Source organism: Scardinius erythrophthalmus (genome assembly GCF_964197995.2).
Source record: "Scardinius erythrophthalmus genome assembly, chromosome: 25".
Lineage (NCBI taxonomy): Eukaryota > Metazoa > Chordata > Actinopteri > Cypriniformes > Leuciscidae > Scardinius > Scardinius erythrophthalmus.
In genome coordinates, this window is record NC_138245.1 from 23,953,626 (window position 1) to 23,969,792 (window position 16,167).

Here is a 16,167-nt window from a genome sequence, read left to right on the forward strand (position 1 = left end):
CCCATATTCACACTGATCTCTCTCTGAATGCTTGGTCTCCTTTCAAGGCGTCATGAGTCCTGCGGTGACGTCTGAAAAAAATAATTAAAAAAAGATCTGAAATTGGATTTAAGTCGAAGGGAACGAAACAGTTTTTGTCCAAATCACACAGTATGCAAAGGTTTGAGGTCATAACTATTTTTAAAAGTGTAGTGCGACAAAACTATTTTTAATGCTTACATCTAATTTCTTTCTTATTTTTTTGTAGAAATAGACAAAATATAACTATTTATGTTATTTTGAATAGATTTATATACAATAATATAATATTTAATCAATTGCTGCTTTTCATCATAGTTTGTTACTGTTTAAGTTTTTTTTTTGGTTAGTTTTATGCCAGATAAATACTGATCTGGTTGGAAAAAACAATTGTATCATCTTATCATTTACAATTTTTTATAATCTTAATTTAAAACGCATACAAATATTTTTATGAATTATAAATTAAGATGATATAATTGTACAAATACACATTGAAATAACTACTGTATATAAATGAACAATATAGAAAAGCATTGAATATAAATACATTTTATAATTATAAATGAATCATATATTTTATATATTAACAATAACTTTGTTTAACCTCCTTGAATAACTTTGAACTTGCCCAATGTAACGTTGTGGCTGTCGTCTCAGTACCTGATAAATCGCAGATTGTACTTCCCAGCCTCCAGGTTCTGCTCCTGATGGAATGTATATATTATTCACTGAGGGTTAAATTTTGCCTCCACACTGAATGCCACGGAAATTGAGAATGACTCACTCCACAAGCTTCTCTCTAAGACTTTTATTTTTAGAGGGAAGAATATGGCAAGATTAATTAAGATCTCTGAATGTTGTGTGCGGTCTTGCTCATGCCAGATACCTTTTCGCTTTCCTCCTTCCCCATGTCTGTCTATCCGGGCCGGTCACTCCCTAGGCTTTGCCCGCAATCTCTCTGAAGGCAGCGATGCTAACTACACTGAGTATGTGGCAACTAGGTGGTACCGCTCTCCTGAACTGCTCCTAGGGTAAGTCCTGATATACGTACCTCCTGCTCTATTTTTCAAGGTGATTTCTAGTATACCTTGTTTCCCGAGACATAATAACTGAAAAATGACCAAGAGGTATTATCCTCTATAATGCCAAAAGGCATGAAAAATCAAATCCCCCTCAGACACAAGCTCTAATATGCATCGAGGGCACATCCTTTTTAAAAATGTTGATTTTATATATCCATTAGATGTGACATCAGGAGTGAGGTGCATGATTATTTGTCCTTGTCTCCATTGAAGTGTTATTTTCTAGTGTGTGCCACTAGACTAGATGAATGCAGTGGAACATTTTTTTAAACTCTCACCATTTAAATTCCACCCACACAAATATTCTCTCCCTCCCTCTTGCTGTGTGTTAGTGCAAAGATTTGTGTCTCAGTGTTATGTCTATCTATCTGCCTCTGTCTCTGCATGCATCTCTCCTCATCCCTCTTTCGTTATTAAGGGTGCCATTGTTCGAACTTAGAGTTAGAGATTTGAACAAAACCTTAACCCTAAGCATGACACTTTGGTGTGTAAATCGACCCTGTCCCGTTTGTGCTACAGACATGAATGTGCTGCTTTGAAAAGTATTGCTATAACTTTTCTAAGCTATCAGATTTGTGATTTGTGCACTTCAGATGATAAAACGGGTGAAACAAAGCCTTTGACCCGTTCACACGTAAGTTTTAAAAATGATCTTTAAAGGGGTTATATTATGCTTTTCCACTTTTTCAACTTTAGTTACTGTAGTCTGTAATGTTGCTGTTTGAGCATAAACAAGATCTGCAAGGTCACAAAGCTCAAAGTCTACTCCAAAGGGAGATGTTTTATTTAACAGAATCCACTTTTCAAGAACTACAACGAACGACTGGTTTGGACTACGGCACAATTTTTCCAGATCTTATGAGGTCACAATGGTACTCATTTAAATAATCCGTGCCTATGGAATAAGCAAAAAAGAGGACGAGGCATGGATGAGCTGCATTAGAGAAGACAGTGTTGTCGCTATTTCAAAGAGACGCTGTTTTTTCCACAACATTTCCAAAACTCATTTATTTGACCTACCTGAGGCTGAGGAACTTAGAGGGAACTTATTTTAACACTGTTCCTGAACTTTATAACTTGAACGCTTATCTGTGCCCTGCACATTTCATGGAGAACAGCTTGTTTTCGCTTTTGTAAGACGTTTCACCGCTCCATAGGAAAATTAACTATGGTTTTGTGATCAATTACTGTTTGTATAACCTTAGTTTTCCGACAAATATCATGATTAAATGGTGGATAACATCGTATCTATTATGTATAAGAAAATTACATGCTGTAAATAAAATATGTGAGAAGTATGCTTTTTTTGATTAATCAAGCATGAAAACATATTCTAGTACACCCTGAAAACAAAATCAAGACTTCGTTAAAGGGCATAATAGGACCCCTTTAAGGTTATCGTTATCTGTTTAGTAGCCATGGTATTTTCACTTAAGAAACAGAACTTTTTCAAATCCTAAGTCAAGAATTATTTTACATTTCTGTAATACAGCACCTGCTGAGAACATTATAGTGACTTGGTGTGGGCTCTTTTGTCTTGGACCAGTGAGCAGTCATCCAGGACAATCTCTAGCAAACTATCAGAACTCCTTAGCAAGCACAAACCAACAATCTAAAAAATACTCTTGGAACATCATAGCAACTGCATAGCAACACCCTAGAAACCACCCAGAACACCCCAACAATGACCTAGCAACACCCTAGAAACTGCTCTGAACACCATAAGACATGCAATGCAATTCCTTAGAAACCACCCTGAACATGCTAGCAATGCCCTAGAAATCACTCTTAGCAACCACAAAACAACATGCTAAAAACCCTCTGAATATCAAAGCAATCAAATAGCAACATCCTATAGAAACCACCCAGAACACCTTAGCAAACCCCTATTAACAACCCTGAACACCCAATAGAAACCACCCAAAGAACATTAGAAACCGCCTAGCAACACCCTAGAAATGACCTTGAACACCTTAGCAACACCCTAGCAACATCCTTAAAAAACACTCTGAACATCTTAGCAACCACAAAGCATCGTGCTAAAAAAAAACCTCTGAATGCCATAACAACTGCATAGCAACACCCTGGCAACCTCCTTCATCACCCTAGCCTTGAGATGGCAGCTTTTCTAGGGGCAAGCAAGGAACATTTTCTTCAGAAAACTTTTTTTGTCTTGCATCTTTCAATGAAAGACAAAAACAATCAAACTATTTTACTAAAAACAGCTTGAATAGTTAAACTACATGTGTTTCAAATAGAAATTATCGATAAGGATATGTAAAACTCAACTGAAGGTCAATACTTGACTTATATTTGTCTTCTTGGCTCTCGCAGAGCTCCATATGGGAAGGCGGTGGACATGTGGTCGGTGGGGTGTATTTTGGGAGAACTGAGTGATGGGCAGCCCCTGTTTCCTGGCGAGAGTGAAATCGACCAGCTCTTCACCATTCAAAAGGTGTTGGGCCCTTTACCACCAGAGCAGATGAAGCTGTTCTACAACAACCCTCGTTTCGCCGGACTAAGAGTAAGGACCTGTCTTCTGATTCACTCCTCTGTCCTGTTCTGTGCTTTGCTCTCCTCGCCTCTTCTCTCCTCTCCTTTCCTATGGCACGGATCCCAGTATTCTGAATAAGTGGCTGCCTATGACTCATGTATCGCTATGTGCCAGTGTGAAGCACAACTGGCTTTGCCTTGACAGGGCTGATCACAGTACATAATATTCACACACATGCACATAGATTCACACACACACAGTACATAGCCTCAAAAAGTATTTGGACACTTAAGTCACATTTTAAATGATGTTTTGTAACCATAGGTGGCATCTGCTAATGAATGATGCTAGACCTAATCTTTTCTTAACCATATTTTCAATAAATTTTCACCCTGTATGGATTTAATTTGCAGTAATGACTGGTTGACTATATGTTAAATAAATAGATAGATGGATATGAAAGTTTACATTGTTTTAGTGTTCATTTATTTAGTTAGTCATTTTAATGCTTCAACTTAAATTTATTTCATCTAGTTTTTCAAGACGTTTCTAATTTTTGTTTAGTTAAAATTTTGAATATAATATTTCTTATTTTATTTTATTTCAATTAGCAAACATTTTTTTTAATAGTTTTAGTTTTTAATTAATGATAATAACCCTGTTGTAGTGTATAACAGTCAAACATACAGTTTAGTGTCAATTGTACACAAATATTTCACTGCTTAATGCAATTCTTCTGCCCTATTCTTTAGTCCTCCCTTTGTCTGTATTTAACTATGTAAGTATGTGTTTTTGTGACAGTTTCCTTCTGTAAGTCATCCTCAGACGCTTGATCGAAGGTACCTGGGTATCATCAACGGACTAATGTTGGATTTAATGAAGGTAAAGCAGTCTGCAACACTCATCAGAGAACATTTTTCCTTTGGAATCCCAACAGTTGATATATTTGGTGTTGATTTATTTTAAAATTAACTGCAGGTGTCATATTACCCCCAAGTGCAAAGTATTATTAAAGACTGAATTTGAATGAGTTTAATTGTTCAACAGTGGCATGACTCTCCTCTTTTTCTTTTCACTGTATCAGAACCTGCTGTGCCTGAACCCCACCGAACGTTTTCTGACAGAACAGTGTCTGAACCACCCAGTGTTTCAGGGTCTAAGAGGGCCGGAGCGGCCAGCTGCCCCATCACCCACCCCACCTCGTTCCTCGAAGAGAAAACCGTACCACGGAGACAACACCATACCCAGCCGGTCAGTTATTGCTACTTCTATACACTAGGTTAAAGGCGAGATTTCTGTGCAACTAGTGGCAGCAAATGCAATTGTTAAAATGAGGATGGTTTCCCAAGTAAGAAAGTAAGTAGGGACGAGATAGACAGAAAGACCTACCACCCAATGGTACTGAACTCCTTCATTACCATTTAAAAAATCACCCCAGGATGCATATCTTGATTTTGGCTGAAAGAATGTCCAGAATATAAACATTTCATGTTTATCCCTATAGGAGCCACGGCAGTAAGAGTTCAGGTCACCGGCGAGCTAACAGCAAGGACTGCTCGTCTCTACCGCGCCATGAGGACCTCCACCGGAGCAACGAAAGCTTCCTGAACGGCAGCAACATGCCAACCTCATCCACCCTGAGTCCCACGCTACATCCCAAGAGCTACCAGGTCCAGACCCTGAGCCGCTCCGCCTCTAGCAACAAAGATCTGGCCAACAACAACCTTCCGCACCTCCTCAGCCCCAAAGACTCGAAGGGAAAGACCGAATTTGATTTCAACCTGGGGCCTAAAGTTGGAGGTTCCACTGTGGGAGCGGATACCTCTACGGGCAAGTACCTCAAGTCGTCCAAAACAGGCCGCCACTCATCCTTCCTGGAAGGGAAGACCAGCACGCTGCAGTCTGGGGACAAGCACAGTCGCCATAACTACATGGAATCCTCGCACGGGTCCATGCCTTCCACGTCCTCCTCCAAAAGCTCCTCGTCCTTCCTCAGCCTGTCCAAGAGTCATGGGGCGCTGAATGACGCCAAGTCCGTGAGCAATCTCGCAGAGACACGACTCCACCTGGACGATGCCATGGTGGGATCGGGCTCAGGCTCCCGATACTTCCCGTCCAGCTGTCTAGATCTTAATGCGGCTCCCGGCAGCCCCAGGGGTGAAAGGCACGCTGGGGCGGAGCGGCAAGGCCACAGCCCCAGCGGCCGAGGGAACATGCGTCTAGAAGGGGGCACTCTAGACTCGCGGCGTTCTTCAGGACGGAAAAAGACACCGGATGAACCGAAAGCTTCTGACACTCTGGACCCAAGCAGGGCCGCAGGAGCAGGGGGCCATGGTCACAATCTGCCCTCCCCACATGAATCCTATCCTTACGGTCTCGGTTACACCAGCCCGTTCTCCTCGCAGCAGCGACCTCATCGCCACTCCATGTACGTGCGGAGAGAGCGACACCGGCCGCACGGCCAGGAGACGAATTTGGTGGTTGGGCAGGGAGTGCCAACTCGTGCCAGCAGCCTACAGCTCCTCTCGCCGCAGCTCCAGCATCGCACACTCCCACGCCACAACACCAGTTCCTCCCGAGAAGAACTCACGCAAGATCTGAGCAGGGTCAGTGACCTGCTCTCGTTTTATCTCCGTGTCCTGTGGTGTATTAGGCGTTGATCTCGCTAAAATGCTAATCTCTGTGGGTTCCTGTGATCAGCATTTGAGGATACTCTCTTATCTATGTGTCCATCTTTGTCTGAATATTACTTTCACAAATTTTCTCTACCTTGTTCGGCGGAATAATTTCAGGAGATTCGATTGTGATGTGTTTGCGTGTGTGGATGTGATCTTATTTAAGATGCGTATCTGCTGCATCCTGCATTCATGCATTTTGTTTCATTCTATCTGATTATTACATGCACAGTCCCAGTGTCTCCCAGTGTCTGCTTATTTTGCTGTGTGTTTATGTCTGCAGAATGACCAGTCTCCCAAAGAGAAGCCTCATTCTCGCCCCCCGATTAAAGATTCTACGAGGGACAACACAGCTACCTTCCACTCACAACGCCCAAAAAACGAGGTCCGAGGTCTCAACAGGACCCTCAGAACGCGTCCATTCACACACTCACAAGTTGCTATTGTTTATCATGCCTCGGCTTATCTTTGTTTTTTGTTTTTTTTAATGCGTTGATCATAAAAGCAAGTCACATTTAGCTTTCAGACCATTTATATGGATGTTTTGTAAATGTTCATGTCACTACATTAACTGCTAGCTTATGTCTTCAGCATTAAATATCTAGGTTCTCAACTAAAGGGACAGTTCACACAAAAAAAATATTTTGTCATTAATTACGCACCATCATGTTGTTCTAAATTTGACTTTCTTTTTTCTGTGAATTAAATTTTCAGGACTATACTCTTTCCATGCAATTACATTGTAGGGACTGAAGCTTTCAAGCTTCAGAAAGGACACTAAATAAAAAAAAAAGTGCCATATTTACGGCACATTTTCTATTCCTTACAATAGTGGAATAAACTGAAATTCCAAAGTCAAAAGTCTTTGCTTCTGTGTTCCATCGGAGAAAGAAAGTCACATGGGTTTAGAATGATATGAAGGTGAGTAAATGATGACAGAAATTTCATTTTTGGGTGAACTATCCATTTAACCTGTTTCTTCTCTTCCTTAATCATTCCTTTTTTCCCCAAGCAAATATTCAGTTACAGTTAAACAGTATGCACAGAAAGTTGTAGAAACTACAGTCCCGTACTGTCCTGTAGTGTGACCATCCTCTTGTAACTCAGGCTGGGATGTACCATGACACTCATATGGAGGATGGAACCTCGTCCAAGGAGAACAGAATCATCTACAGTGACTCGATGCCTCGTAGAGTGGGAAGCTTTTACAGAGGTAACCTAAAAATTAACTCTGTGACAAACATGATGCTAAAGTTTTAATCTGTGAACTTTAGTAGTTCATAAAATCCCATGCATGACAACTGTTCCCTGTTGAAAAGCATATGTTGGGGGTTTGGGATGGGATTCTGGTGTGCTGGTTAGTTCCAAACTAAAAAAGTCATATTTGTATGTGCACTAAGGTTTGTGGTCAGTACATTTAAAAAAAAAAAGGTTTTTGAAAGAAGACTCTTATGCTTACTGAGGCTGAATTTATTTGATCAAAATATATTAAAACACTAATATTTTTAAATATTATTACTATTTAAAATTACTTTATTTATGTTTTAGTATATTTTACAATGTAATTTTTCCTGTGATGGCAAACCTGAATTTTCAGCATTATTACTCTTCAGTGTCACATGATCCTTCAGAAATCATTCTAATATGATGATTTGGTGCTCCAGCAACATTTCTTATATTATCAATGTTGAAACCAATTGTGCTGCTTAATACTTTTGTGGAAACCATCATACTACTTCTTCTTCTTTTTTTTTTAAAAAATAAAAAAATCTTACTGACCCCAAACTTTTTGAATGGTTGGGTATGGTTAGGGGTAATAATGAGTTAAGCTTGTTCTGTCCTTTTGCACAGTGCCCTCTCCTCGACCTGACAACACGTTCCATGAAAGCGCTGGGCAGAGCAGAGTGCCAGCGGTGTCGGCAGAAAGCACAGCCATGACAAACCACCCTAAACGTCAGACCAATTTCGACCCCTGGTGAGCACACACGCGTGTTGAGGGCAGCACACCCTCGATCTGGACAAATAAATCATTCTGTGTACATCTACATTCACTGTGAGATGAAATGCTTTGATAAGCTGGAAGTGACAGCATGAAATAGCTTCAAATGGAAAAACTAGAAAATCAAGATAAAAATAAGTAGTGTCCTCAATGGTTTCGAGATGTCTGGCAACAGTGGGTGCAGAAAATAATAAAGCATTTGCATTCTCTCTAAATTCAACAAACCTGATTATAGGCAGAAATGTATTATTCTTTTTTTGCTTTTTTTTTTTTTTGCTTTCATAATCCAGTTCTCAGATAATATGGCTGTTTATTTCTTATGTAATGGGGTGAATCTTAAATAAAGACATCAAAAACATGTCTGTTCTATTTCACCAACATTAACACACACACAAAAAAAGCTGGGGGGAAAAACAAATGTTTACTGATTTTTTTTTTTTTTTTTTTATGTCTGGATTTTCATTGCTGTATTACAATGACATTATTTTTATTTGAAAATGTAGACAGAAAATGTGCTTTTTTAGTTTTATTTTGTTTTGAAATATGACTCAGATCTCTCTGTTTAATAATTCACTTTTTAATGATTTCATTTCTAGGAATAATTCAGAGGCCATGGTCATGAACCCACCAGAGGTCCCTAAACAAAAAGAAAAACAAGGTTTCTTTCGAGCCATGAAGAAGAAAAAGAAGAAGACACAGCCGGTAAGAACGTCCTATTGATTCATTTACTTATTAAGTTTCTCTTTTTCAACTGTCAAAAACGGTATCAAGTGCAGTAAGGAGATAGTAATGCTTTAGCCAGGAGACCTTTTCTGTGTGTGTACTTTTTATTATTATTTCACATGTATGTATACGTGTTGCTTAGCTGCTGTGTTTGTGTATGTATGTCTGCTAGTCATTGAACTTAAATGATGTATTTTATACACGAGGTAGTAGCCTAGGATAGAGGAAAACTGTCTCTTTTTATATATTAAATTGATAGACGAGCCTTCCCCTCTTAGTGTTCATTCAGTCATCTCAATCAGCATGTAGGCGACCAGTGCGAAAAGGAAAGTGAAGTGACATATCATTTCAAAAAGGAGGCCGTCCACTTGTTTAATTGTCCAATTAATGTCCGACAGAATCCAACAGAGACTATCAGTTCAGTTCAGTTCAGTGCCTTCAGTAGTATTTCCCCATAATAGCCATATGGAGACCATTACAGACCCGAGCAGCATGTGTGTGGCAGAATCTGCCTCTACTGTGCTCTGTCCACAAATATTGAGCCAGAGGACCGTATGTTCATCTGCTGTATTCAACAACAAAAGATGTTTGGTGTTAATAGAATGAGACACTGGGGTTTTGTGCGTCTTATATTGCAGACGGACGGCAACGCGGGAAGGAACCCGAGCATCAAGAAAAGCCTTTTCCCCCTCTTTAACTCAAAGAATAGCTTAAAGCATAACTCTTCTGTCAAAGTGCTCCCTGTTGTCCCGCAGCCCATGGTATTGCTCGCATAAAACCGCGCCGCTCTACCAAATAAACACATCTCCATTGCATGTCTTGCTAAATGTATAGGTGTTCTACAACTCCAAATACAGAAGAGTTGGGACATTTTGTAAAATGCAATAAAATCAAGAATCTGTGATTTTTGTAAATTCTCTTTAACCTTTATGTAACTGACAAAAGTGCAAAAAAAAGATTTTCAAAGTTTTCACTGACCAAACTTATGTTGATTTTGATGGCTGCAACACACTCCAAAAAAGTTGGGACAGAGGCATGTTTACCACTGTGTCACATCACCTTTCCTTTTGATTACACTTTTTATATGTCAGGGGAATGAGGATACTGATTGTTGAAGTTTTGCAAGTGGATGTTTCGCTCAATCTCACCTGATTCTCTGATTCTCCTCTTCATGATGGGCCATACATTTTCAGTAAGTGACAGATCTGGACTGCAGGCATTCAGACAAATACATCCTTTCTACGGTGTAGAGTGTCTAGAAACCACTCTGTTGTAGCACATGCAGAATGAGACCTGGCATTGTCTTGCTTCCCAGGAAAGATAATGGCAGTATATGTCTGTACAATCCCAACATATGCTTTCACTTCAGTGATACACACACATTCAAGTCACCCATACAATTTGCATTGATGCACCCTCATACCATGACAGATGTTTGCTTTTCCACCTGTCGCTGATGGTGTCTTTTGTCTTTGGGACTAAGTACACACATTTCCACTGTTTTGGATCATCTGAGATGAGCTGAGGCCTGCATAGAACTGATGTATAGCTTTCTCCTTGCGTAATAGAGATTCAAGTGGGATTCCTTGATGCAGCGGCAGACTGTGTTAAGTGACAACGGTTTTCCAAAGGACTCCTGAGCACATGTGGCTGTATTTAAATCAGTAGCATGACGGTTTCTCATGTAATACCATCTGAGGGCTCAAAGGTCACACACATTCAATAGAGGTTTCCTACCTTGGCTTACATGTACTGAGATTTCTCTGGATTCCTTGAATCTTTTCACAATAATATGTATGGTTGAAGATGAAAGACTTGTGATTTGTGAATTTTTTGTAAATTCTCCCATATCTGGCACAAAGTGGTGAGCCATGACCCATCTTTGATGGACTGATATGCTCCTTTTACACTCAATCACTATACATAACCTCACCTATTACCAGTTCACCTACTTTCTGTAGGGCTGTTTCAAAATAGTTTAACTTGGTTATTCTATAAGTTTTTTACTTTTATTTTGCATCTGTCCCAACTTTTTTGGAGTAAGTTGCAGCCATCAAAATCAAAATATGTTTATATTTACAAAATACACTTAAGTTGGTCAGTAAATTTTTTTAATAAAGGTTAAATAGAATCACAGATTCTTGATTTTATTGCATTTAACAAAATGTCCCAACTTTTCTGGATTTGGGGTTGTATGACTGGATGTCTTTTTGTCATTTTTATTTGGTTATTTTTAGATTTTTTTTTTTCCCCAGAGCCATTTTTTAACAAGTAAAACATCAGGTCCAGATCTCTGTTAATGTGTATAATCGAAAATTGTGGGTGTATCTAAGGCTGCAATTTTACATTTCAATCAAACATTTAAACATTTTAAATGCATCAAATTACATTACTTTTTTTCAAATAGTCATTTTATCAAATGAATTGCATATATTTAATTTGCAGAGAAATATAGTATTAATATATTAGTATTTGTTGAGGGGGAAAAGCCCCGTTTATTGTGGCAGATGAGTAAATCAAAGAAACTCACAAAATATAATTTGTTCTTTTGTGTTATTTTTACATGATTCATTGTGCTAATGTGTAAATTTAATATATCCAATTTTAAAGCCTAAATAAGCCTAATTCATCTTTGCACACACCACACGCATTTAATTTATGGGCTCAATAGCTGGCGGCACTGAAAAACTCATACTTTAATATACCGTGTTGTCTTATGAATCATTGATAATGAATTTCAAACCACATTAGCTCAAGATCATTTTTTTTATAGATGTTGACGCAACAGATCTGGTACTGTGTTTTACACACCAAACTTCATTGTTTAGGTTACTGCTAACATCGCAAAAGCATCAGCATGTGTTCTTCTGTTAGATGCATGTCAGACCCCTTGACCGTCTTTAGCAGCTCCTGCTCAAAGAGGATGCACGTTTTCTTATCTGCCATTCTCCCAACCTGGGAGAGAGCAGGAGAAGTGGTCTTCAAACAAACAAACTGTCTTCTGTACACTCACACTTAAAAAAACACTTGCACATTTTGGAACAAAAGGTCAGAAAACTGGGCACGTCCCAGAACACTCAGCTCTTTATCGATCTTCAATAATCCAGAAACAGCTGGTCATTGGAATGATATCCTTAAATGATTTCAATCATATACAAATGGAGGCCTTGAGCTGGTTCACAGGGTTGTATTCCGGCACGTTTGCAGTCTTCTGACCTAATGCACGTGATTATGGGTGAACTTTTGTTTGGAGAGGTGGAAGCTGTTCATAAATCCCAGCGTTCACTGGTGTTGTGTTTTGATCTGTGTGCCAGGTTCCTAGTGAGGCCCAGCAGGACCAGATAGTGATACAGAGACCAGTCAAATCTTCGTCTCATCACAGCAGTCGACACCGCAACCGAGATCGCGACCGGGAACGTGACCTGGAAAGGGAGAGGGAGCGTGACCGGGATCGAAACCGCGAGAGGGATCGCGATCGTGACAGGGACAACACTTGGCCTCCTGAAAAGCAGGCAGACGTGCAGCCTCAGGTAAGAAAAACTTCAGATGATCTGATAGTAAAATCTCTTTGTTTGCTCCTGCTGGTCAAAAGTGTGGGGTCAGTAAGATTTTTTTGGCTACACTTTACAATTAGGTCCCATTCATTAACATAAGATAATGTATTAGCTAACATGAACAAACAATGACAAATAATCTGTTAGTGTTAATAAAAATACAATTCTTTAATGTTTGTTCAGGATAGTTCACAGTGCATTAACTAATGTTAACGGACACAACTTTGGATTTTAAAAATGTATTAGTAGATAGACAAATAGACTTTATTAATCACACACCAGGGAAATACACTTATTACAGCAGCTCGACGGAAGTACGGAAAAACACATTGAAAAAAACAATGGTTGTAATAGATATAATAAGTGCTGCATGATGTTGTTACTGCAATTAAAGCAAGTAAGTGTTGAAATTAACATTTATGTAACAATTACTAAATGCTCATGTCAATGCTCATCAATTTTTAACTTATAGCAGCAAATGAAAAATTACCAATTAACAGTGTTACCAATTTTTATGTTTTTGAAAGACTCTAATGTTCACCAAGGCTGTTTTCTCTTATCTAATACATGTAATAAAAACAGTAATATAAAAAAAAAATATATATATATTTTTGCATATATACAATGTAATGTATTCCTCTGATGGCAAAGCTGAATTTTCTGCTGTTATTTTTTTGTCACTCCAGTCTTCAGTGTCACCTGATCCTTCAGAAATCATATTAATATGCTGATTTGCTGCTCAAGAAACATTTCATATTATATACATTTCTTATTATTAATGTTGAAAACAGGATGTTTTGAAGAACAGGAATCAAACCTTTTTTTAACATTATGAATATCTTTACTGTCAATTTTGATGCATTAATGCATCCTTGCTGAATATATGTATCCATTATTCATTAAATGATTGCAAACCCAAACACACAGATTTGAATTTTTAATCTTGCTTCCCCGTTTCAGAACCAGCCTCTGAAATCCCTGCGGAAGCTCCTACACCTCTCCTCTCCTGCTACGTCCAATCAGCCCCCGCCACCCGATCGCTCGGCAGAACTGCGCTTCCAGCCCCTTCCTAACCCCCCTAGCAAAGGGAACCTGAACGAGGTCAGAGGGCACCCACCGGGCAGCGTCACCCCCAATACCAAGAGCCGCAAACCCCACAACTACCCTTTGCCAGGGCAGATCGAGTCCAGCTGGCACGTCTCCGCGCTGAATCGGGCTGAGGGCGCACCGTACCCTGACCAAATGGCAAACAAAGGTGGGCAGAACGGTATCGGCTTTACCAGAGCCGCTCGCCCTAGAATGCCGAACCTCAATGATCTGAAAGAAACGGCTCTTTAGAGGAGGAGGCCCCCTAGTGGCCTCTAGTGTACTTGGTTTCTCCTTTTCCTTCCTGGCTACCTATGGAATGCTATTGTTCATACAGTGGTACACAATGCCACTTCTGGCCAGAAGGTGGCAATAGTTATGTCTCAGATTTGTTTTTTAAAGCATCCACATTTGATAGAATTTGTATTATTGTTCATTACATCTGGGTTCAGTTTTCTGTTGAATATATCTAATTGACGATGATATGAATCTATGTATTTGTATATGGAAACTTAGGGACGGGGACAAAAAAAAAAATCTGTGGAATTGTAAGAGCTTTAGTTTATACACGAGAATGTATAAATATTTAATGTGTAATAATTCTATATTTCATGGAGATTATTTAATGAATTATTGGTGTGTTAATAGTTATAATGTACAGAGTGCATTTTATGGTTGTAACAAAAGTACTTATTGTTTCTGAATTATTTTCCTCTCTTTATCGAGCATTGTTTTCTGATATGAATTCTCAGTGCAGATTAGGTCTATATTTCACACCGTCTCATACTGCAGGTTATTGAATCATCCCTATTGAAAACGTACAACTACTGATGCTTCCTAAACAGGTTCGGTGTTACCTTTCATGCGAGACCATTAAATCGACGTCCCATGATGGCTATTTGTCTCACTTTACCTGTAGCCGGTGTCTTGCAATGTTTCTCATGAGCTCGCCGTTCAAAACGGGATATTAACCTAAGCATTGACATCAGATAGTGCTTGTTTTTGGAGCCCAGATCCCTGAAGAGCTGGATTTCCTGTGAATAATGAATTTCAGGGCCCCAGGGCCTCACCGTGTCTCCCTCTGCGATCCAGACCCCACCAGCTGGTGAATGAGTGTGACTTTGCCCGTGGCACGAGCGATGGTTTACAAGCAGCTTTGCTCAAGGTTGTGAGAGTTAAGTCTGCATCTCCGTCCTGACGTGACTTTCAGCGGTCGCTTCACGGGGATTCGGTTGCATGTGCGCATGATTCTTCTAACAAACTGAATAACTGCCGGTTTTATTTTAATCCATTTAACGGCATGTTTTTGAAGAGATAAAAGCATTGCCTCGGGACCTGGTAAAAGGGTTTCAAAGACGTAATGCAGTTATTGATCTGTTAGCGGGGACTGCAGGGGAGACGCAGTGAGATTTTTGAGTGGCCCCTGAAACGCAGCACGTTTCCATTCAGGCTTTCGCTGTACATCTCGTTCAATTATATTTTACAAATTAGATGGATATAAAATATGCAAAATAGCTGTAGTAAGGATTCCAGGCATTTGAATACCAATGCAAACAGAGCAATATATCACGACTTTGAGGTGAATTTATCATCCTTCACAGAGTTGCTTCTGAGTAGTACATTTTTATTTATTTACGTTGATTATCATCCCAACAACTAAAGTTGCTCACAAAATCGCCCCCAAAGAGAGTGACAGAGCATTTTCATTTCAGTAACTCTAGTGTCCCTCAATATTTTTATGAAAACATTTCTTTTTTTTGGTTTTTGAAATGGTATTGTTTTATCAATGGTGCACTTTAAACAGACATTTCTCACTGGCGTTTGTCTTGATATGGTGTTTGATTAAAACAGAACTTTGTATCTATCTAATCTTCTACCTTATCTACTTACAGTACATGAGCTTTGTCTTTCACATGACTGGATTAGGATTATTCATGTTGAAGATACACATTTTAGGACAGTCTATACAGGTACACACTGTATGGTGTGTATCTTGAACATGAATAATCCTAATTCAGTCCTGTATAGACTTACAGTTATTGGCATTTACATCATACAGTCATGTTTTTTTTTATCTGTCCTAATTTATATCTTTGTTGATTCTGTTGTCTCTGCACTATTTCAGTGTGTTATACGTAGATAAAAAATGTTAGCAACAGTAATCAGGTTCAGTTATGTTCTGTTAAACTGCTGTGTTGTCTTTCATGGTTAAACTGCCATGCAACTGTTGATTTTTGTTTTTTAGGAAGAAATGAATCTTCTATATGCTCGTTCTGGAACTTCTCGTTTCCTTGTTTTCAGGTTACTTTTAGTGACATGAATCACTTTGTTCCTGAGTAATGTGGTCTGCCGATTTCATCGTATTTCACCATACCCGAATGTTAGAATGTGATTCCATCACTACTGGATTAACACCTTGTCCATAAACGCTCTGAGATCCTTTAATCTGCGGTACGTTGGCACAGTCTGTCTCCGCGGTGCCAGGTAATCCTCCCATCAGCCAGCTGTTAGGACTGCCAAGATAAACTGTTTG

General features: G+C 39.2%; 1 protein-coding gene across 1 annotated transcript in view; it reads left to right on the forward strand.

Moving 5' to 3' along the window:
• The window catches only part of cdkl5 (cyclin dependent kinase like 5), a 33,586-nt gene extending 18,089 nt beyond the window's left edge, over positions 1–15,497 (forward strand). Inside the window, exons 8-18 of the mRNA XM_081357768.1 lie at positions 962–1,052; positions 3,438–3,627; positions 4,399–4,479; positions 4,682–4,848; positions 5,102–6,203; positions 6,556–6,657; positions 7,380–7,485; positions 8,124–8,247; positions 8,868–8,973; positions 12,309–12,524; positions 13,509–15,497. Of these exons, the coding sequence (XP_081213894.1) occupies positions 962–1,052; positions 3,438–3,627; positions 4,399–4,479; positions 4,682–4,848; positions 5,102–6,203; positions 6,556–6,657; positions 7,380–7,485; positions 8,124–8,247; positions 8,868–8,973; positions 12,309–12,524; positions 13,509–13,886 (2,663 nt within the window). The 3' untranslated portion in view covers positions 13,887–15,497. The remainder of the gene's footprint in view (positions 1–961; positions 1,053–3,437; positions 3,628–4,398; positions 4,480–4,681; positions 4,849–5,101; positions 6,204–6,555; positions 6,658–7,379; positions 7,486–8,123; positions 8,248–8,867; positions 8,974–12,308; positions 12,525–13,508) is intronic.
• Positions 15,498–16,167: the final 670 nt, after the last annotated feature.